The following is a 25,521-nucleotide window of genomic DNA, read 5'->3' as shown; positions in this document are numbered from 1 at the left end:
CCAAGGCTCGGGCGACCAAATTGGTACTGCCGTTGAATAAATCCAAACAGTGTAGGTTCAGGCGACCAGACTCATAGTCCAGGCAACCAAACAAGCACGAGCAATCGAAGCAAAAGGCTCTGGTGACCGAAGTGCTACTGCCTGTATTGAAATCCAAATTTCTTAATGGTTTAGGCGACTGAAGCTTTAGCCCAAGTGACCGAAGTATCACGACTGATTTTTAAACAACACGATTTCTTACTATTTTGAGCATATTTTGTTTCCAAACTTAAGGAAAACGGTCTAATTTCAAAACCTAGTATTTAGGGGCAACCCTAATTGCATTAGGGCAACCTTATTCATTCAAATTGCACAAAAATCATATTGCAAAAGATGTTGTGCACTGTTGCTCTTATTTGCAAATCAATCTTTGGTTTTCTACTTTTCATTTTGATTTATCTCAGTCCAGAAAACCCTTAAATCTTTTGAGCTTCAATGCATCTTTCTATTGAAAGGTTCATAGTGTGTTTATATTGTACAAATTCACTCTATTTAGAGAGTATTTTACTTGTACGCAAAATTTGCTATTGTTGATTGTAAATTGACGATTCAGGGATAGAATCATTGCTTAGCAAAAGGGGTGTTCTTGTTAGAGAGGGGTCTCTGCCTACCAATAGAAAGAGGGAACTCCACCTACCAATGGAGAGAGGGAACTCCACCTATTGAACAGAGAGATTAAGGAAAATCCTCACAGCGGGTTGCTTGAAGTAAGGATGTAGGTAGGTGTAAGAACCCAACCCAAGAAATGTGGATTTAATAAATAAGAAAAGAGAAGGGAAATTAAAAGGAGAAAAATAACAGGGCTCGTCAACGAGGATCCTTCTCTCGTCAACGAAGTCTCTTCTACAGCTTGGCAACGAAATTCAGAGGTTCGTCAATGAGAGGATGCCGAGAGGTTTTGGGAATTCTAAAATCTCAGGCTCATCGACAAGGCCAACTCCGTCGTCGACGAATGTGAAACGCCCCGAACACTTAAACCCGGGCCCGTTGCGTTATACCTGATCATATCCTTGATAAATCATGATCCATAACATGCGCAGCGGAACATATCAACAAAAGCTCCATATAACATAACACCAGAGTTTACTAATTCTAACTATAATCCATATTAAATCATCCATCATCTGCATTTCCATAAATCTACATAACTCCCAAACAATTCAGTATTTTCATAATCATTCCTTACTCAATAACCTTAAAACATAAAGGCATAAAACATAAATATTTACATTCCCTAAAATTAACATATAAATATACCATTTTCTTTTTCTATTTCCCAGCAATATTATAAAAACCTCGAGCTCTCAAAGCTCAATCTCAAGGAAATCCTGAAAAAAAATAAATTCATATTCGGGTGAGACACATCTCAGTAAGGGAAGAAACCATATATTAAAACAGTGTGTGGCCAACATGAGTTTATAAATAACATAATATTTAACATTTTTTAATTCTTAACTTAATTTTCGAAATCATTCTCTGATCCTAATCAAACACATACAAATGTTTAACCCACGAGATTACCCAAGGATAGGGGTGATTACCCGCTCATACAAGTAGCACCCCTTTACTCTGATACTTAGGTAACCCTAAGGTCACAATTAAAACATATCAGAGCACTCACCTTACTCAGTAAGCCCTCAAGTGTTAAATTGATCTCATACTCACGCAGTTCATACAAAAGTTTACCGGCAAAGGCCCTAAGGATAAGGAAATCTACCCGCCCATACAAGTAGGTTCCCTTTGCCCTAGTACGTTATGCGGCTATTGCCACATTTGTACCTACTAGTACACTCGTCTTACTCAACAAGCCCTCAGGCGAAAGGTACGACTCGCCCAATCGTAACATGTTCTACATACATACATACTTCTAATATCATAATACATCATTCTTTTCTGTCATTATACATTCATGCACATTCATTCTTGTTCATAACTTAACTTTGCATTTCGTTTCACTTTAAGTGACTTTTTCCCATTTACATCATCTACCTTTGTCATTTTATTTCATTGTCATTTCATTGCATAACATTTCATTTCATTACTTCGTACTATAGCTGGTCTTTAGCCATCATCAGTTAGTCTACGTAGAAACGTACTAGATCTGCTAACACAGCTCCTTTTAGCTATCATCAGTTAGTCTACACAGAAGTGTGCTAGATCTGCTAACATGGCTGTCTTTCAGCTATCTTACATTTACATGGTTGCATTGAACATACACAAACAACATTATCCATATCATATTTTATTTTCATTACTTTACTTACTTAGCCTGCATCTCATACATTTAACATATATTTGCACAGAATCTCATGTTACACAATTTATCAATAAAATTCATAAACTGTTTGTAAAATAAGTCAACTAACATTTAATGTTTATATACTAAAAATACCTTTCATTTCTTACTTAATTATCTTGAAAATATTTTCCACTTTCATCAGTTCATTTTCGCATATACATATCTAATAAACAACCCTAAACTCGAAAAAAATATAATTTAAACAGTTGGCATTTTACCCATACTGAAAAATTACACATACATATAACACAATTTATTTTTCTATTAAATTCATAAAAATTCTGATTTAATATATATTTTTCCCCTTACCTGGTTTCTTGAACTATGCCAACAGGGACTCTGAAAAATACCTACAACGCTCACCTGGACCCTAAATCAAAAATTCCCAACTCCAATAAATTATTCTTGAATAAAATATTATTTAAATATTTCCTATGACCATAATTCTCAAATAAATAAATATACCCTTAAATTTAGTCAAATAATCAAATTTCCCAAATCTCACTCTCGCTTTGGAGTAGGGCTTAGAAAACCCCAATTGAAAAATTACTTATGTCAAAATGACGATATCGACGACTAGGACCCCGTAGTGGTGTCTGTTTGTCGATTTAACCACATATTAAAGGCAAAATTAAGAAAATGAGGAAAAATTACCTTTCCCTAGGAGCAGTGCCTAAGCCATTCTCATGAAAATCTGCTCTAATAAAAATATCGGCAGCGAAACCAAGATTCCAATGACACCTTCCGTTTCCTGATCCGTCGCAAACTCGCCGAGTAATTGAGAGAATGAGAGAGACAGAGATAGAGCGCAGGAAAATTAAAAAAAAAATTCAAAGAGGGGGGGGTTGTGTGCAACCTCTGCTTTCTTATTCTTATTCTTCTTCTTCTTCTTCTTTTACTTTTCTTAACTTTGTATATATATATATATATATATATATATATATATATATATATATATATATATATATATATTACAATAACTTACTTATATATATCATTTTAATTAGCTAATTAATTTTTTTTAAATCCAATATAAAAATATTTAATTTAATAACTAATTATTTAATTTATCTTAATTTAATTTAATTTTTTTATTTTTAATTTTTTTTCTTCTTTTTCTCACGTCAAAGACAATAAATACGTGGTTTATAAGTGTGGCCTTAATAATAGGTGGTAGCTGCAGCTTGACAACAATTCTGTGCACTATGGTGGAACAGTCCCAATTTGCCAAATGCCCAGTATGGCTCCTCGAGCACATGAATGCTTCCTCCTGATAGTTGCCATTTTCAAAATGGCAACCAATGCTCTTTAATGTGGCCTGAGGTTCCCACTCTTTGCCCTAAGCCAGACACTGTGCCTTACTAGACTCACGCATATGGATGTCTTGTGTATGAGCCAGCTAAGAAATTAGACATTAGCTCCTTAAGATGGGTTGGGATATCTATCTCTAGGCTGGAAACCATGCCTGGCATTGTGTGTATAAACTTGCATGGTCTAATCATGGTGAAGGCTTTAGACTGGCTTGCCCGTGTTGCTTACGCACCTAGCACTTAATGGGCAAAAGGATGACAAGCAAGCAAAGCATGGGAGGGTTGTGGTTATACAATTGTGCGGAAATCAGGTAGTTAAATACAAACATATAAGGACAGCAAATTTGGCATGGGCTAGGACCTAAAGCAAGGAATTGGAAGTGGCAGTAGCATAGGCCCAGGCCTTTCTTAAGGAAAAGTTCTTGCACAGTTACAACATATGCAGCACAAGGCAGACCATGACTTGTAGGTAGGAAGATATGAGCAATTATTACAGCAAGAATGTGATATGAACACTTGCAGCTTAACGGCTATGGGGCAAAAAGCTGGTGGGCGACATGCATGGACTAGACTCCCATCTGCTGCGAATTAAGTTATGATTCTAAATAATAGTGGAACATAACTTGCTCTGTCCAATGTGTTTTATATGGTTAGTCAAGGCATCAACAAACTGTGTGGCTTCCTGAGCATGACTATACAACAAGGCCTAAAAGGTAAATTGCCTATACCTTGGTTTTCCATTTTATATCCGCCTCCTTAACGGGTCGAGTCGGGTTTATCCAGCAGATATCCGCCAATCCACTTAAAAACCCATTACTAATTAACCTATAAAAACCCAACTGCAGAACTGCCCACTGCCCAAGTGTCCAGCCCAATGCCCACACGGCCCACACACCACACATCCCACACGGCCACACCCCCCTCGACCCCCTCCCACTCCTATGCCAGGCCCTCGTTGAGATTCTCAAATCTTAGCACAGCTGCATAGATTAGGGTTTCAATGTTTGAAATTTCATTTTCAACCCAGCTGCGCAACCATATCCCACTCCCAAACTCCCAGTATCCCACAATTCCCACACTACCACAGTATCCAACAAATTGAAATTGAGGATATCCCTCCCGACTCCAGTCATTTCTTCTCCTCCTCCTCCTCCTCCTCCTTCTTCTTCTTCTTAAGAAGCTGCCAGTGCGAGATTCTGGAGCCCATCTAGACCTCATGATTTCAATCATTCCGTGAAGGTGGCCCCCATTCTTCTTCACGTGTAATCACCCTTTTTCTTTAATTTATTTCTTTTTTGCGGATTTACAATGTAATCTGTTCAATTTTCCGTGGTTGGTTGAAGTTGTATTTGAAGAATCTGCTTTTGGAGATTTCGCTGTCCCAATAATATTCAATCTACTTTATGTATATAAGTTTGAAACCTAGGAGAAATTTTTATTAAAGCTCGATAGATGGTTGTGTAACTTGTGTTGTTTGCTTGTGTATTATTTATTTTCTTTGTGCCTTCTAGTTTATGCGGGCAAACTTTAATTTGTCTAAATTTTCTCTCTAATATCTGCTGCTAGGCTTGCTAGATTTTGCACCATGGGGAGGTGTCAAAAATTAAGGCCCACTAAAAAATTTTGAAAAAAAAAAAGTTATTTATGATTATTGTCAAAAATTATAAAAATGAAAATCAAAAATAAAAAGTGAAAACTGAAAATTAATAACTCGTTTTGGTTATTATTTATAAAACTATAAATTAAATATTCAAAATACTCATTTCATAAGCATATGAATTTATAATATTATATTAAAAATATAAGTGTTAAAATTAGTTAATTAATGTTTCATAATTCATTTTTTAGTGTTATAAGAATAATTTTGTTGAATTGATAATTGAAACGTAGAAAAAACAGTTTTAAAATTACATCGATATTTTTGTTTTGAATATATTTAAATTTACATGATCATTTTATTTTGGTTTTAATTATATTATGTATTGAATGATTTAATTTTAAAAATTTAAATTTTGAATATTAAAACAATGCGGCAAAAACTCTAAATACCAATGTTCTTAAAACCGAACTAAGCAGTGAACCATGAAGCTGTCCAATTTCTGATTCTACTGGTCAAATTGGTTGGACCTCCGGTTAGACTGGCTATATTTTTCATTCAAAATGTATATTATATTAGTTATATAAATAACTTTTAGGTTCATATCACCACTGATATCCTAGATCAGTGGTTCTGGGACTTGCTTTCTCACTTCTTGGCCAGGTCTATGTTTCAATCCTCCCTAGGCACAGCCCACCTCTCTCCCCACCCTCCTTATTTTTTTTCTTCTTCATTTTTCACATCTTTTCACAATGGCAATTTTGTAAATTATTTTTTCACAAGTTACAAGTAACAACCTTACCAACCTTCTACTCTAGTTCTCTGTTCTCCTCTCATCTATTTCATCCCCCCTACCCCCAACCCCCTTTCTTTATTTTTTATTTTCCCCTCTTTCATTAGAGGTCGTGCCTTGGTGCGATGGCAAGTGCCTCTGCCTCAGTACGGGTGGTCTCGGGTTCGAGACTTGGGAGCGGCCTCTCCAAAAATGGGGGTAAGGCTTGCCGACATCCACCTCTCCCAGACTCCACTCAAAGTGGGAGCATTGTGCACTGGGCACGGCGCCTTTTTATTTTCCCCTCTTTCATCATGCAAGTCTTAATCTGGAATCTGAAAATAATAGAAAGCTTTTCGTCTTTCACATCACCTCCCATGGCAGCTGCAAACAAGAACAAGATTGGTTACTGCAAGTCTCCTTTTTATGAATGTTTTGAGGAAATATATATTTATATATGCATTTTGCCCACAATTTGAATTGTTTTCCGAAAATCAGATCAAAATATGGTGGCTGTTGTTTCTGGGCCACTCTAGTTGGTGGGCAACCATCCATCAAACAAGGAGAAGATCTAAAGAGATTTGAAGTTTCAAACAACATATTGTGTTGAACTCAGTTTGGGCCGACTCACCCTCGTCTTCCAGTTTTCCAATTTTAGCCAGTATAATCTGGGTCAGATAAATGGCTAATATCTTGATTCAAATCAGACTAGAACGAGGTCTGGTTCCCAGTTTAACCAGTCCAACCAGCCAGTCCAGTCCAATATTGAAACATTGCTAAATATACATAAACATAATCCACTACTAATTAAACTAAACAAACAATAACTTATTAACTAAACTAAACAATCGCTTAACCCAATTGTTCTGAACGAGTCTCATACAAGGGTCTGCCAATGGTCCAGCTTCTTGTCCCACATCTGGATGGCTCTTGCAGTGCAGATAATAAGCTAGTCGTAGTGGATGCTTGTAGATTTATCTCAATGCCCTTGAAGGTAGACTAAAGGCGATTAATCTTATTTTGGAAAGACACAAAAGTGCATAGCAACCAAAGATCAACACCAAACTCCTAAAAGGCTCAAGGAGCAAGTTAGGAGAAGCGGTGGGAAAATAATTGGATCCAGCGAATGTTGCTAACTCTCCATTTATGCTACCTATGCTAGATGACATTAGAAGGCCTGTACGTCCTCCTTCGCTGACATATGAAGGGAAAGAGGGGGGATCATTATGTGTGATGGATTGTCAAGACAAACTAGAGACACAAAAATAAATTTTCTAGTTTACTGCAACAAGAGTGCCATGTTCCATAAGCCAGTTGATGCCTCTAATGTGGCCAGCTGTATGTAAATATGTAATTACAGTTCTAATTTTATAGACTTGCATATTTTTAATTAGGAAATAGTAACATTGACAATTAAATCTATAATTTGATTTCTAGTTAATGGAAAAAGTTGTAGAGGAAATGGAGGATAAACATACTGTCCAAACAATAGCGGACAATGAAGTTGCAATGAGGGTAGGGAGAAATTGTAGATGCACAAAAGGATTGTAGATGCACAAAAGGTCTTATCTATATTGGACAGCATGTGTATCTCATTGTATAGACCTTTTATAATAGAAGACATTGGTAAGAAAAGTAATGTCAAAAAGGTTTTGAAGGATGGGGTGAAAAAAGTAAAAACAAAACTGGTGACCAATATAGGTACTCAAATTCGACCAATTAATCAAGTGTTCACTATTCAGTAATAATTTATGGAGATTGGAGAGAATGCCTCTAAAATATTGAACGATATAATATGCTATAATATGTCTCTAATTATCCTTCACACAACCATCCATTTGTAGTTGTTGGCTAGCAGAACAAGTAGGTGACATTTGGTACCCTATTAGCTAAAACAGCAGTCAAAACAAACAAATATTTGTAGTTTAAGCATGCTTAATAATTATTTTTATTCTATGTTAAAATATAGTTTTCAAAATTTATACACTATACTAAAATATGTTTTCCTTCTACCAATACAGCCGAATGCTAGATTCCTTATGACATTTGTGCTCATGAGCTTCAACAAATGGCAATCGAAGTTCTTAGCCAAACCACACTTGCTTCAAAGTATGAACGAAACTAGAGCTGTTAGTTTTATCCACACAAAAATGAGGAATAGACTAAAATACAAAAGGTTACACAAAGTAGTTTTCCTGCATTATAACATGAGGTATAAGTAAAGGCAAATTATAAGGAGAAGCCAGCAAGATATATATGATAGTTTTTAACCCAGTTAACGTGGACATCATCTTTGAAGAAGATGATACTCTGCGCCTAAGGCTAGAAGACAGAGGAGCAACATTACTTGGCGGTCAGGTAACATGTTAGACAAAGAAGTTGGTGGTACTACCGAAGCAAGTGACCAACCAATAATAAATGTGCATGATTCAAGTTCAAGTGCTCGACATAACACAATTGAGCCCTCTAATTGGTGGTGGTGGTGGTGGCAACAGCAGCGACAGTGGTGAAGGACATCATTTGCAGGGTACGGAACGTTCTCATCATTATAGATTACATGATGTGCCAGAAAATTATTATTTGAGTATTTCTCCTCAATTCCAATATTCACAACCCAGGAAGAGGAGTGCTGCTAGTGTTGGCCCTAGTGAGAGTCATGGAATAGGAAGACATCTTACAAGAAGTTGTCACTGCTGAGATCAAGACTCTTCTGAAGATTCCTATGGTGTGCTTTCGAAGTTGGAGACTTTGGATTGCATGATTCATCACAGTCATATGGATCTCATGATAGCAGTTAAATATCTAGATCCACATCCTACATATCATTATGGACCTTATCCCAGTGGGTCTAGTGCCTCTTCTACTCACTACCACAGCCAATTAGAAGCAAACATACGTTCAGATGATATATGGCTGTAAAAATACTTTTCTTGAAGAAAGACACTCCAAATTTCAGCTGCCTCAATGCCATAGTTATATTAATGGGTGCTCCTTATTATCAAACCGCATGTGATTATTTAGAGATTCATAATGGCCAAATTAAGTCACAAGATCAATACACTGTCTACATGTCACACCTGCCCATCCTTAAATCTGAGCCTCATGTATTCTACATTTATTCCAAGGAAACTACACTATATCCTGTAGACTGTAGCAGGCTGGCCACCCTACCCAATGTTAGTTGTGATGAGAATCAACATGTACCATTAAAGGATCTATTCCATGTTCCAGTTGGGCCTATCACTAGAGCGAGATCCAAGAAGATCAAAGAAGCACTTCATGGGCTGATTCAAGATATTTGGGCTTATTCAATACGAGGCACTCCAAGCTTGGCCCAAAGAAAGATGAAGGCATAATAAACTTAATCTAACTTTCTGATGGAGCTGATCTTGCTTAATGGCTGTAATCTCCTTAATAATGGTGTGCTATTCAAATATGGGATTTGACTTTTTTTTTTACTTTTTTCTACTATGACAGCACCGGGGGGGGGGGGGGGGACAAAAGTACTTTGCAAAGATGAATTGTATCCATAAAGAACTTAACAACATGCAACCCATAATCGCTAATATTCGCAAAATGCAAAAGCAATGGGAGAATATAACAATTCTTTGGGTTCTAATGGTTTTGAAACCAAGTTTGAGGTAATCCACTCCCAATCCCAAATTCTTGGTAGTGTAGAGTTGCATTTTTACTATAGTTTATTCTCACATTCTTTGTGCTTCCTCCAGCACACATTCCTCAACATCTAGTGTTTTAACCCTTAGCTTTTTAAGGATTATGTTCATCACACAAGATGGTTCTAGTTTTCAACCAAGGAATGTAGAAGTTCTCGAGGTGGTTCAAATGGTCGTGGTTGAAGAGATGGACAAGATAGAGGCCCTCCTTGCAAGTGCACTCATTGTGGATGATAAGGAGGTCCCAAAATTAAGCAATGTTGGGATCTTCACGATAAACCACTTCACATCACCAATGCTACCACCACAAACACTTTTGGGCTCGAGTAGGGAGCAGCGTACTGTATCTATGTCAGAGGAATAGTATTCCAAGTTCCAACAGTATCAAGCATCCCAACAAGCTTCCCTTCGCATTGCATCTCTTGCCCAAACAGGTTACCCTCCAACCATCCAGTATTTCTTGTCCTCGTCCTTGAGTAATAGTTTCAGCCTCCACTAATCAATTGTCGCCTTCGACATCCTTCATTGGAAGAGTTAAAACAACCAATTCCTGCTTTGAGTTTTGTGTCTAGTCTTGAGTGTGAGTCTTGCCAGTTGGGAAAGCATCATCATGTTCCACTTGCTTCCCAAGTCAATAAACAGGCAGCAAGCCCTTTTGTGTTAGCACATTATGATGTTTGGGGTACTAGTCAGGTGGTGTCCAAGTTGAGTGTCCAATACCTTGTAACTTTTACTGATGATTATTCAAGGATGACCTGGCTCTATTTAATAAAAGATCATTCTCAGTTAGTTTATAAAATCCCCTACTCCATTTTCTTTCCGAATGCTCCTTGGTTCCCTTGATCTCCTCGTATATTTTGGTGTGTGTCCTTTGATCCTCAGTTAACCCACAAGGTGAATTAGTTGGATCCTTGTGGCTTGCGCTATAAAAGGAAGGAGAGTCCCATCTAGCTTCTATTACTACACTTTTGATTTCCTTGTTTGAAAATCCCATTTCCCATGATGATGATTCTCCCACTATTGTCTGGAAACGTACATGCATATGTACACAACATCCCACCTCCAACTTTATTTGCTATGACTTCTTGCCACTCCACTATTTTTGCCTTATTAATACTCTATCTTCTGTTAGCCCACTCTAGATGGAGGAATGCAATGGTTGAAGAGATGAGTCATTACAGGAAAATGAGACTTGGGATTGGTGTCTCTTCCCTTTAATAAATATGTGCTTAGTTGTCGCTAGGTATATACCGAAAGTCAACCTTGATGGTTCTATGGCTCATTTGAAGCCATGCCTTGTTGCTAAAAGATATAGTGAAGTGTATGATTTGGATTATTCAAATACATTCTTCCAAGTTGCCACACTTGCCCCAATACATTTTTCCATCTCCTTAGCCACCACTTGTCACAAGTCTAGTGGCTTCTACATCAATTAGAGGTGATGAATGTCCTCCTGCATGGTGATCTTCAAGAGGAGGCCTATATCAATCAAACACCTAGGTTTGCTACTCAAAAGGAATCGAGCTTAGTGTATTAAAGCAAGAAATTATTATGTGGTTTAAGGCAGTTTCAGAGAACATGGTTTGGTCAATTCAATGCCCTATAATACTTGAGTTTGGCCTCTAGCAGTGTGCCAATCACTTTGTATTTTATCGTCATACTCAATTTGGTAGGATTCTAGTTATTGTATATGTGGACAATATTGTGATTACTAAGGATGATAATCAAGATATCCAGGGCCTAAAGCATTTTCTACAAACTAAGTTTCAGACCAAAGATCCAAGACCATTGAAGTACTTGTTGGGCATAGAAGTAACCACATCTCGCATATGGGAACAGTTTTGTCACAAAGGAAGTATATTCTTGCTCTTCTAGATAGGACTAGGCTATTAGGATACAAACCTATTGATACACCTATGGATCCTACCAATAACTTAGTGCCGCATATGGGCGACTCTTTGCATGATTCAAGATGGTATCATAGACTCGTTCAAAAGTTGAATTATCTCACGATCACTTAATAGAATATATCTTTCACAACAAGTGTCATAAGTCAATTTCTTGATTCTCCAAGAACAAGTCACAAGATCTACATCTTGAAATGTCTCAATGGCACACTAAAGAGAGGTCTCTCATATCAAGATTGGGGTCACGTTTATATTCAAGGATATGATGAGGGATACATAGGTGCAGATTGGGCTAGGTCACCTTCCAATAGAAGATCAACAATTGGGTATTGTATCTTTGCTGGCGATAATTTGGTTTTCTAGAAGAGTAAGGTCAAGTGCTCAGTCAAAGTATGGCACCGGGGCTCACACTACATGTGAACTTGTTTGGTTAAGCATGTTGGAAGAACTAGTTTTTCCACATTCTCGATTTAAGGAGTAGATGTGTGACAATCAAGCAAACATTCCCATTGCCTCCAACCCAGTCTTCCATCAGCAGACAATATAGTAGTTAAAAGTGCGCCTCAGGCGCAAGGCACAGTGAGGCGAAGAGGCTACGGCCTCATACCAGGTGGGGCGAGGCGACCTGCAAGAGGCGACCTTAGGTGAGACGAGGCGCAGTGAGGCGCGCCTTGTGTATTTTTAGGCCATTTAAAGGAGAGAAATGGCCCGCCAGACTCGTATCCCTCACACGAACAGAGCCGTAGCCCCTTTCAACCCTTCGAAGCCTCGTTTGCGAGCCTTTGAACCAGCCGGAGGCTTTCGCGACTTCGTCTTCGAGCTTCGACCAGGTTCGTGAGTTCATCTTCGACATTTTGAAGAAACACGACCTGCGCGACTTCGTTTCGAACCAGCCGGAGCCCTCGTGAGTTCGTTTGCCTGCCTTCGAAGCAGTCGTTAGTTCGTCACGTCGCCTTCAACATTTCGAACCAGCTGGAGATCGTCTTTAAGCCTTCGAACCTTTGTAAGTCTTCATCTTCTTCTTCTTCTTCTTCTTGCCTCCTGTTGCCTGCTACTTCTCTTCTTCTTCTTCTTCTTCTTCTTCTTCTGCTGCTGTTGCTGCTACTTGCATCCTGCTGCCTGCTGCTTCTCTTCTTCTTCTTCTTCTTTTTCCTGCTGCATGCTTGCTGCGTGCTGCTGACTGTTGACTGCTGCCTGCTCTTTTTCTTCTTCTTCTTCTTTATATGTAAGCTTATAAATTAAATATTTGGTTAATTAATGTAAGCTAATACATAATATTTATTTATTTTTTACAGAAATTTAGCTACTGTTTTTTAATTTATAATATTAAGTTTAATTAATGTAAGCTTATAAATTATAACTAATACATAATATTTATTTTTTTTTTACAGAAATTTAGCTATATTTTTTTAATTTATAATATTTAGTTTAATTAATGTAAGTTTATAAATTATAACTAATACATAATATTTATTCTTTTTATTGAAATTAACTACCATTTTTTAATTTATTTGGAAATGCATTATATAAGTCTTAAATTTTAAATATATGATGCATTGTTTTTTCAGTTAGGATACGGGATACCAAGTCTAAAATCTTAAATGGATTCTAGTTCTGGATGTGAGGCCTCGGCAAAGAAAGATCCTGCATGGAAGTATGCACATTTGGAAGATCAAAAAAATAGAAATAATTTGACTTGCAATTTTTGTGGTAAAGTCACAAGGGGAGGAATATTTCGGGCAAAACAACACATTGTCGGAGGATTTCAAAATGTGAAAGAATGCTCTAAGTGCCCTACTCATGTACGTGAGGAGATTAAAAAGTATATGTTAAAGAAAGATTTGGAAAAGGAGGAAAATGTGTTATTGCCCGACTTTGATGATATAGATCATTACGGTGAAGATGAAGAAGATGAAGTTCAAGAAATTGACATTCGTGGCAAGAGAGTGCTTACTAGTGATGGGAGTAAAAGATCATACCAATCCAACTTGAAGAAACCAAAACAGAAGGGGCCTATAGACTTGTTTTTCACTCCCGATCCAAAGAAAGTTGTTCAAGCTAGGAAAGAAGGGAAGATGAAGCAAATATCAATAAATGAAGCGAGCAAGAAAGAACTAAGAAAAAAGGCAATGGGAGATTTTGCTAGGTGGATGTATGATGCCGGGATACCATTTAATGCTGTATGTTTAAGCAGCTTTGCAGTGGCACTTGAATCGATTGGACAATATGGTCCTGGAATAAAGCCACTTAGCTATCATGAAGTGAGAGTTCCTTACTTGAATGAGGAAGTTAGTCGAATGAAAGAGTTGTTGAAGGTCCATAAGGAGGAATGGACAAAATATGGCTGCTCAATTATGTCTGATGGTTAGAGAGATTCGGTTGCTAATAAGGACATAATCAACTTTTTAGTGAACTCTCCAAGGGGATCAATATTCATCAAGTCTATTGATGCTTCTAATATTGTCAAGAATGCAGATAAAATGTATAGATTACTTGATGAGATGGTGGAGGAAATTGGAGAATCAAATGTGATTCAAGTGGTAACTGACAATGCGTCAAACTATGTTGCAGCAAGTAAGAACTTATTTTTAGAACTACTTTCTATAGTGTATATATTGTTTATTTTAATATTTTAATGGCTTCATTCCTTGATTTTTGAACAGGGAGATTGTTGGAAGCAAAGAGGCCACATTTATATTAGACACCGTGTGCTGCTCATCGCATTGATTTAATTTTGGAGGATATTGGGAAGATGTCTTCAATTTATGCAACTTTGAAAAGGGCAATTTTTTTGAATGGCTATATCTATAATCGTGTTGGCGTTGTCAACTTGATGAGACAGTTCACTGGAGGAAAGGAGTTACTTGGACCTGTAGTTACAAGATTTGCAACTGCGTTCATCACCCTTCGTTCAATCCATCTTCAAAAGAACAACTTGAGGAAGATGTTTACTTCTGAAGATTGGAATACTACTAAATGGGCAAAGGAGGCGGCTGGCAAAAGAGCAGCTACTATTGTTTTGATGCCTACTTTTTGGAGTACCATTGTCTATGCTCTTAAGTTAACAGGTCCACTTGTTCGTGTACTCCATTTGGTTGATGGGGAAAAGAAGCCTGCAATGGGATACATTTATGAAGCAATGGATAGGGCTAAGGAAGCCATAGCTAAGGCTTTTGGTGAGAGAGAGGATAAATTCAAGGAGGCATTTGAAATTATTGATACGAGGTGGGGATGCTAACTCCATCAACCGTTGCATGCAGCTGCACACTACTTGAATCCAGAATTTTTCTATTCAAACCCCAACCTTTTGCAAGATGAAGAAATTATGACGGGTTTGTACAAATGTATTGCAAGGTTACTGCCAACTATTGAAATGCAAGATAAAGTTTCACATGAGTTGGAAAAATACAATGCCGCTAGTGGTGTCTTCGGAATTAGTTTGGCAGTGAGACAAAGGAAGACAAAAGCACCAGGTAAAGTGGCATTTGTACTACCTCTTTATTTTTGAAATTATTTACCTAGTAGGTATTCATTTAAAATTTATTTTATAACAGCGCAATGGTGGATGGCATATGGATCAACAACTCCAAACTTGCAAAAGTTTGCTATGAAAATTCTTAGCCTCACGTGTAGTGCTACTGGCTGCGAAAGAAATTGGAGCATATTCCAACATGTAAGTCATTAGTATATCATGGGTTAATTATTAAAGAACAAGAACTACCAATATACTACTTTTTAGAATCATTATTAACCATATTACTTTAAACTTTTTGCAGCTTCATAGCAAAAGGAGAAATAGGTTATCCCAGCAACGCTTGAATGATTTGGTATTTGTGAAATATAATCGAACTCTGAGGCGTCGATACGACAAACGTGACACCATTGATCCCATCCTCCTAAAGGACATTAATGATAGTAATTAGTGGTTGATTGCTAGGATGGATGGTGATTCTGATGAGGATGACGAACTTGTGTTTGAATATGATAATTTGACTTAGGATTCTGTTGCTAGAGCTGCTGGACTAAATAACCCCCCACATCACACTAGATCAAGAATAAGTACAAATATGCCATCATCGTCTAGAGGAAGAGGAAGGGCTTCATCTAGTAGTGCAACCAGTGCTAAGGGTCGGACCACAATGTTGGAACTTGTAGATGAGGATGAAATCCAAGTGGATAGTGCAGAGGAGACAGAAGAGGAAAAAGATGTTGGAGAAAACAGTTCTGATGATGAAGAGGAAGATGATGATATCTTTGCCGACTTAGTTGATGATGAGTGATGAGTGATGATTGAGGAGGATTTTTAGATTTTATATTTTGAAATTTTTTTTTCTACTCTTTTCTTTTGATGTTGAACTATGTTGAATTGTTGATGCTTTTGGGCTTTGTCTTGGAAATTTTATTAAATTTCTAAATTTGTTATTGAATGTTTTGGCATTTCAAATTCTAATATCACTAGATATTCATATGTTCATATATAAATTACCCCAAATAGATATTTTACACAATTTTAATAATTGTGCGCCTTCACCTCGTGCCTCGCGCCTCGGCTTCAAAGACCCTTTGCGCCTCGGCTCGCCTCGCTCCTCTGACTACTATGGAAGACAAAACATGTTAAAGTTAATTGCCACTTTTGTTTGGGGAAAACTTGGGTAGGCGCTCATTACAATCATTCATATGAAGTATGATTTGAAGCTCGCTGATTTATTCACTATAGCCTTTAGGGTGCTCATGCTAAATTCATTTGTAACAAGCTAGGAGCATATGATATCTATGCTCTAGCTTGAGGGGTAGTGTTAATGGTTATTTTGGTCATTTAAAATTATTATTGTGTGCTAGTGTTATGTTAGTTTGAGTTAGTAAGAGTATTATGGTCATTGGTATGTACTTGCCATATAATCATAGAATATAAATAGAGGGAGAAACTTACCATTGTGATTAGGTCTTCCATTCTACTCAATTCTTCATTACATGAAAAACGATCTTTGTTCCTTGATCTGGTGACCTTAGGAAGACACTATTGTGAGTGTCATGACACCATATTGGCAAGCCACCTAGGATGACAATGGATTTTTGGCATTGTTGATGCAAACAAACTACTATCCATAACATGCAAGGAAAGGAGGTTGTGTATACATGACCTATCTCACCTTCTCCCAAAGTCACATAAATTAATCCTCATAAAATGTTACACATTAGGTGGAGAAACCCGTATCTCACCAAAAACAAAAATAGATTACACCATATAAGTCTAGAAGCCTCCACAAAATCTTGATTTAGGTTGCTTGTGATGCATCTAGCTAATTGATTTAGTGACATTAAGTTTCAATAACGAGAGTGAAGACACTGAGTATCTAACTTTCTTATGTATTTTGAACGGCTAAACAAAATTAGCCAACCTGCAAAGCAGAGCAGGAGAGAGTCTGCTTAATAGAATGTTTATTTCATATTATGATGCATCGTCTTAAATTTCCACGAAATAGTCTAAATGTTTTGTTTCCATCGCCCTCGAAATTGAAATGGCACTCGTTCTGTATTACATAATTTCCGTCGGAATTTCAACAAATCATCCAAAATTTATTGAAATCTCCAAGTTTTAACAAAACTTATCAAAACTTTAACCATACAATGAAATTTCCTTGGAATTTAAATGAGAGATTTAGGAGCAAAGTGAAATTTCTCAATTTATTTTATTTTTTTTATCGAAAGAAAAGATTACTACGAGGTCTTTTGAAATTACATAAAAAATAAACTTACAACATTTTATTTAACCATTCATGTCTAAATAATCCTTATTTATATACTAAATAATATTTAAATGATTTATGAATTTTATTTGCATTAACTGAATATGTTTAATCCACATTGACATACAAATATGTTTGATAAACATATTATATTACAACTTTTCCACCTTACACGCAACATAGATGCATTTAAGTTGTAATATATTAGTCCTAAAACTTATATTATTATGTCTATTAATCATTTCTAAAGTTTCATAAAAGAATTCCACGCTTTAATACTAATTTCCATTATTTTTTCAAATCAAAATCAAAATTGGAATCGAAATTGGAATTTATCTTGAAATTTCCATACTTTTGGAGCTTTGAAATTTGAGTCAAAACTGAAATTAAAGACTTTGTTATGATGTTTGTTCTAGTTGGTCATTTCAAGTTACATATTATACCAAATGCAATGATCTCTCCAAGGCTTCATCCTTCAACTCCTAATGTATCAGGCTCGCATTCTTGACAAACTTAAGACTTTGGAAGAAGAAACTACAATTTGTACTTCCTTGCATGCTCAAAACTCGGCCAATTGAATAGAGCATTGTTTTAAAAGGGGTAAACTACACTCCCTACATATCGGTGGTTTAAATTAAGAGAAAACCTTTATCATTCAAACAACACTTCCACCTCCTACAGTTTACGTTTCACAAACCTCCCTCGTGCCTTTATGTGTGTGCGTGTTTTAATGAACAGATGGATCAAGAGAGATTCAGAGACTGCAGCATAATGAAAAAGATAAAACCTCATAAGGGTCTAAGACTTAAGTGTCAAAAATACAAATATTTGCAAATTTTGAATGACTTGGAGAGTGACCACATACCCACCCTTTAAAAAGTAAAGGTATGGGATGTACTTGCAAACTTTATACTCAACATTCTTTTAGAGATTTTTCACTTTGTGGGAGAGGGGGTTTAAAGTGAATGGAAGTGGAGGGTAAGAAAAGAAAAGAGATGGCTACTCTCCCCTTGTTTGGAGTTTGAAGAGGAAAGGAAAAGAACAACAGTTGGGGGGGGGAACCAGTAAAAATCCATCACCTTCCCTTCTCAAACACCCCAAATCTGGAGGCAATCATTTAAGTGGAATTGGAAAATGGAGGGAATGGGGTGCTTGGGGGCTCCCTACCCCTTCCTCCTTCATAAAAAATAAGTTAATAATAAATTCCTAAACAAAGTTTCTGGGTTCATCTTCCCTCCCCTCCAATCCCCTCCTTCCAAAAACCTGTAAGGGAAAAGCAAAATGCCCTGTAGAACACACATGGCGTTCAATTGAGCAGTGAGTCTACCGGGACCCTTACAGCATTGCTAAATTCAGGCAAAGATTTCCAAGGAAAGGAGAAGCAGGTTGGGAAACCCAAACTCTATCGCGACTAGTCTACAGATGACATATGTAAGCTCCTTGCCGATGGGCTTGACATAATATGATAATAATTAAACTAAACTCGACCACGAACTTTCTAACCCTAGCTGAAAACTAATTACTATAAATCAAAAAGCAGGCTTCACCAATCTCAACACAATCCTAATATAATAGGTCGCAAAACATTCATGCCATACACAGTCCTCCGCCATTATTCACATTCTCTCAAATACCCCAAACTGCAAATCACTAACACAATGCCCACAACAGGAAACCCAAATCATGAAACATTGGGACAGAAAAAATAAAGTAAAACCATACAAACAAACTATAGCTACAAAAAAACCCCTAGAGTGCAAACACAGAAAGTACTAATTGACATTTTCTCAGTTTTTCTAATTTTGCGAGGACAAAATGAAAAGGCACCTGGTTCAAGATGAAGCTCTTGCCCTGGCGAGCGCGACCGCAAACGGCCACAACACCGACGGGTTCTTTGACCAACTGCAGTATCGCGACGGCCTCCGGATCCATCCGGAACTTGCCCTTCTCGTCGCAGTACACCAGGCGGATCGGCCTCGCCGGGCCGGTGAAGTTTGGAGGCAGCGACGAAGGTGAAGGGAAAGATTGCGGTGATAAGTCTGAAGCTTCTTTCGAGGCAGAGCCTCTGGAGAATAGTTTCATCATCTTCTCGGTGAATTCTTCACTCTCGGTAAGCCCTTTTGAGAGGGGAGAGCTTTTAAAGTGAGAGGGAAAGGCTGCGGTCAGGCTCGTGTTGAAGAGAGAAGGAACGCGGTCTTTGTGATGTTAAGTTACGGGAATGTCCTCGTTTTAGTGAGCTAATTGCCACTGGGGAGCAGGGTATTCTAGACATTTAAGTCAATTTTATATAAAAGCCGGAATCGGCAGCTTAATTGTAAAGTTTACTGGGAGTAGGAATAGCTTTAGTGCGAGTGGGACGGATAAACTGTGGAGGGTTTTCTAAAATGAGGATAGGATATTTTAAGGATGTTTTCTGATTTTTGTGGTTTGAATTTATAAATTTTGTTAATAGTATTTGATATTCTTAACCTAGAGTTTTGTAATACACCTCTTCACGTTTTGTTTAATCATTGGAACATACTCACACAGAATAATATATATATATATATATATATATATATATATATAAACACGCACAAATTCATCAAAATCAAGTAAAAAGTCTTTAAAACATTCCCAAAAATTTTTAAATATTTTTCAAAATGTTTCTAATTTTTTAGCATTTCCTATAATTTTCTATGATTTTTAAAGAAATTTTCCTTCATTTTATTTATTTTTGATATTTTTATTTTTTTCATTTTTTATCTAAGTCAATTACTCAAACAATTTTTATTTATTTTTCTTTGATTTTTTTGTGATTTTTTTTTATTTTTATACTATTTTTCCTTTTTTTAAAAAATAAACACTAATTTTTAATTCTGAAAATAAAGTAAACAGTTTTAGACAGGTTAGACCAGTTGAACCAATTTGAGCCAAGGTTAACGAGTCAACACAGGTTAACTCGAGTCAATCGAGTTAACCCGATTCGAAATGGCCTGGCCGCGTGTTAGCCTACCATGCTAACACATGGTGTAGGATTTTTTTTTTTTTTTTGCAGCAGAGTAACGTTAGGGTGATGTCACCCACCACATGGCAAAATGCGACGAGCACTAGGCTTGTGACGTAGATCACTAATGTGGCAGCAATATAACCGTCCAAAGAAAACATAACTTGGACTCCCAAGATCGAGCCACATCGCTCCCCAAACACGCAATTTTGGTTGTGCCACGTGTCATCGTCCGTATGGTAACATGTGTCCTATTTTTTTTTTAAAACTTAATTTATATTATTTTTTATTTCTTTTTCTTTTCTTTTCTTTTCTTTCCTTTCTCTTTTTTTTTCAGTACACTCTCTCTCACCCTTTCTATTTCTTTCTCTCACAACTCTTATTCTCTATTTTTTCATTTTCTAACCTCTTTCTCTCTCTTACTTTTTCTTGCAGATCAAGCACAGACTTGTGAAAGTGGTAGAGAGCCTAGCTCTTGGCCTTCTCCCATTTGATTGCGATCTATAAAGGTAACCCTCCCTTTTTTTTAATTCTTTTTTCTCCTTTATTCATTCTATTGTTTGATTTTCTTAGGAATTTGCTTGTTTTTTTTTCCCCCATGAACCAAATAGATTTAGGATTAAGGACAAACCCTAGTTAGATAACTAGATTAGGTTTGGGTTGGATTAAGTCAAACTAAGGTTAGGTTGATCTTTAGGCTAGCTTTTGGGTTGATCTGGTTGGGTTTAACTTAATTGGGCTAAGCTTTGTTTAGGCTTGGTTTATCTTGTGTTTAGTCTGAATTAACTTAAGCTCAATTGGTCTAAGTCTAGGTGGCACAAGAATTATTGGCCTAACAAGACTACATGTCTGTTTTGATGATAAAAAAACTAAGGTTTCTAATTGTGCTTCAAGTACATTTATAGGTATTAGACTTTACAAGCATAAATGGATTATACTTAAAGCTTAAAAGTCATGAGGAACTAAAGAAATGAAGATTGGCTCAAGCTTAAATGAAGATAAAGCTTCAAGAACATAAGGACTCAATGTGTATTTTATACGTATTGTTTAGGAGTCTCATATAAGTATCTCTCTAATATTAAGATTGTGTATGAAGCTCTTAGGACATAATTGGACTTAGAGACCTATTTCTAAAACTCTGAAAATGTCTTTTCAATGTTGAAATATGTTTCAAAAAGATTGCAAATGAGTTTTGAAGTAAATAAGGTTGAATTTCATAACAAACAGAACTAACTGGTTTGGAATCAGTAGTTTGGGTGACCGGATCCAAGGGTCGGGCGACCCAATTGGTACTGCCATTGAATAAATCCAGACAGTGTAGGTTCAGGCGACCAGACTGATAGTCCAGGCAACCAAACAAGCACGGGCGATCGAAGCTAAAGGCTCTGGTGACCAAAGTGCTACTACCTGTTTTGAAATCCCAATTTCTTAATGGTTTAGGCGACCGAGGCTTGAGCCCAAGTGACCAGCCCAAGTGACCGAAGTATCATGATTGATTTTTAAACAGCACGATTTCTTACTATTTTGAGCATATTTTGTTTCCATACTTAAGGAAAACGGTCTGATTTCAAAACCTAGTATTTAGGGGCAACCCTAATTGCATTAGGGCAACCTTATTCATTCAAATTGCACAAAAATCATATTGCAAAAGATGTTGTGCACTGTTGCTCTTATTTGCAAATCAATATTTGGTTTTCTACTTTTCATTTTGATTTATCTCAGTCTAAAAAACCCTTAAATGTTTTGAGCTTTATTGCATCTTTCTATTGAAAGTTTCATAGTGTGTTTATATTGTACAAATTCACTTTATTTAGAGAGTATTTTACTTGTACGCAAAATTTGCTATTACTGATTGTAAATTGACGATTCAGGGATAGAATCATTGCCTAGCAAGAGGGGTGTTCTTGTTAGAAAGGGGTCTCCACCTACCAACGGAAAGAGGGAACTCCACCTACCAATGGAGAGAGGGAACTCCACCTATTGAACAGAGAGAGTAAGGAAAATCCTCACAGCGGGTTGCTTGAAGTAAGGATGTAAATTGGTGTAAGAACCCAACCCAAGAAATGTGGATTTAATAAATAAGAAAAGAGAAGGGAAATTAAAAGGAGAAAAATAATAGGACTCGTCAACGAGGCTCCTTCTCTCGTCAACGAAGTCTCTTCTACAGCTCGGCGACGAAATTCAGAGGTTCGTCAATGAGAGGATGCCAAGAGATTTTGGGAATTCTAAAATCTCAGGCTTATCAACAAGGCCAACTCTGTCGTCGACGAATGTGAAACGCCCCGAACACTTAAACCCGGGCCCGTTGCGTTATACCTGATCATATCCTTGATAAATCATGATCCATAACATGCGCAGTGGAACATATCAACAAAAGCTCCATATAACATAACACCAGAGTTTACTAATTCTAACTATAATCCATATTAAATCATCCATCACCTGCATTTCCATAAATCTACATAACTCCCAAACAATTCAGTATTTTCATAATCATTCCTTACTCAATAACCTTAAAACATAAAGGCATAAAACATAAATATTTACATTCCCCAAAATGAACATATAAATATATCATTTTCTTTTTCTATTTCCCAGCAATGTTATAAAAACCTCGAGCTCTCAAAGCTCGATCTCAAGGAAATCCTAAAAAAAAATAAATTCATATTCGGGTGAGACACATCTCAGTAAGGGAAGAAACCATATATTAAAACAGTGTGTGGCCAACATGAGTTTATAAATAACATAATATTTAACATTTTTTAATTCTTAACATAATTTTCGAAATCATTCTCTGATCCTAATCAAACACATACAAATGTTTAACCCACGAGATTACCCAAGGATAGGGGTGATTACCCGCCCATACAAGTAGCACACATCTGATATGATACTTAGGTAACCCTAAGGTCACAATTAAAACATACCAGCGCACTCACCTTACTTAGTAAGCCCTCAAGTGTTAAATTGATCTCGTACTCACGCAGTTCATACAAAATTTTACCAGTAAAGGCCCTAAGGATAGGAAAATCTACCCGCCCATACAAGTAGGTTCCCTTTGCCCTAGTACATTATGCGGCTATTGCCACATCTGTAGCTACTAGTGCACTCGCCTTACTCAGCAAGCCCTCAGGCAAAAGGTACGTCTCGCCCAATCGTAACATATTCTACGTACATACATACTTCTAATATCATAATACATCATTCTTTTCTGTCATTATACATTCATGCACATTCATTCCTGTTCATAAGTTAACTTTGCATTTTGTTTCACTTGAAGTGACTTTTTCCCCATTTACATCATTTACCTTTGTCATTTTATTTCATTGTCATTTCATCGTCATTTCATTGCATAACATTTCATTTCATTACTTCGTACTACAGCTAGTCTTTAGCCATCATCAGTTAGTTTACGCAGAAACGTGCTAGATCTGCTAACACAGCTCCTTTTAGCTGTCATCAGTTAGTCTACACAGAAGTGTGCTAGATCTGCTAACATGACTGTCTTTCAGCTGTCTTACATTTACATGGTTGCATTAAACATACACAAGCAACATTATCCATATCATATTTTATTTTCATTGTTTTACTTACTTAGCCTGCATCTCATACATTTAACATATATTTGCACAGAATCTCATGCCACACAACTTAGTAATAAAATTCATAAACTGTTTGTAAAATAAGCCAACTAACTTTTAATGTTTATATATTGAAAATACTTTTCATTTCTTACTTAATTATCCTGAAAATATTTCCCACTTTCTCAGTTCATTTTCGCATATACATATCTAATAAACAACCCTAAACTTGAAAAAAAATTTAATTTAAACAGTTGACATTTTACCCATACTGAAAAATTGCACATAAATATAACACAATTTATTTTTCCATTAAATTCATAAAAATTCTGATTTAATATATATTTTTCTCCTTGGTTTTTTGAACTATGCCAACATGGATTCCGAAAAATACCTGCAGCGCTCACCTGGACCCTAAATCAAAAATTCCTAACTCCAATAAATTATTCTTAAATAAAATATTATTTAAATATTTCCTAGGGCCATAATTCCTAAATAAATAAATATACCCTTAAATTTAGCCAAATTATCAAATTTTCCAAATCCCAATCTCGCCTTGGAGTAGGGTTTAGAAAACCCCAATTGAAAAATTACTTATGTCAAAATGACGATATCGACGACCAGGACCCCGTAGTGGTGTCCATTCGTCGATTTAACCACATATTAACGGTGAAATTGAGAAAATGGGGAAAAATTATCTTTCCCTAGGAGTAGTGTCTAAACTGTTCCCATGAAAAATCTACTCTAGTAGAAATATCGGCAGCGGAACCAGGATTCTAACGGCACCTTCCGTTTCCTGATCCGTCGCAAACTCGTCGAGTAATTGAGAGAATGAGAGAGACAGAGACGGAGCGCAGGAAAATTAAAAAAAAAATCAGAGAGGGGGGGTTGCGTGCAGCCTCTGCTTTCTTATTCTTCTTCTTCTTCTTCTTCTTTTACTTTTCTTAACTTTATATATATATATATATATATATATATATTATTTTATCTTATACTTATCATATAGATATATATATATATATATATATATTAGAATTTCTTACTTATATATATCATTTTAATTAGCTAATTAATTTTTTTTAAATCAAATATAAAAATATTTAATTTAATAACTAATTATTTAATTTATCTTAATTTAATTTAATTTCTTTATTTTTAATTTTTTTCTTCTTCTTTTTCCCACGTCATTCCTTTTATTTATTTATTTGTTATTTTATTTATTATTTTTTTTTCAAATTATTTTAATCCTTTTAAATTTCCAGGTCTTTACAAAATGCCCTTCTTTTGCTCGTCAACGAAGGTGTTGTCTCGTCGATGAGGTTGGCTAGGTCAACCAAGTTATAAATATCCTATTCATTGCTTAGTTGCTAGGAAATCAAAGATTCTCTCTCTCTCTCTCTCTCTCTCTCTCTCTTGATTCTCTCTCTCTCTTTCTAGGATTGTGGGCCATCTGTTACCTGAATCAATGATCTGACGTTGCTACGTGGATCAAAAGGAGAATCTCTACAATTATTGCAGATCAGATATTCGTTTTGAGGATTTTTGGGTTTTGTTCCAAAATCGAGGTAAGGGTCTGATTTCGTTTTCGGTTCGATAGATTTGAAGTAGT

The 25,521-nt window shown here is 36.4% G+C and overlaps 1 protein-coding gene across 1 annotated transcript in view; it reads right to left on the bottom strand.

Moving 5' to 3' along the window:
* LOC131144354 (uncharacterized) overlaps positions 1-19,484 on the bottom strand; it is a 61,977-nt gene extending 42,493 nt beyond the window's left edge. The window contains exon 1 of the mRNA XM_058092945.1: positions 19,173-19,484. Within this exon, the coding sequence (XP_057948928.1) occupies positions 19,173-19,430 (258 nt within the window). The 5' untranslated portion in view covers positions 19,431-19,484. The remainder of the gene's footprint in view (positions 1-19,172) is intronic.
* Between the last annotated feature and the right edge of the window lie 6,037 nt (positions 19,485-25,521).

The sequence above is a fragment of the Malania oleifera genome, chromosome 12 (genome assembly GCF_029873635.1).
Source record: "Malania oleifera isolate guangnan ecotype guangnan chromosome 12, ASM2987363v1, whole genome shotgun sequence".
NCBI lineage: Eukaryota > Viridiplantae > Streptophyta > Magnoliopsida > Santalales > Ximeniaceae > Malania > Malania oleifera.
Note: the sequence above shows the minus strand (reverse complement) of the source record. Positions and strands in the feature narration are given on the sequence as shown.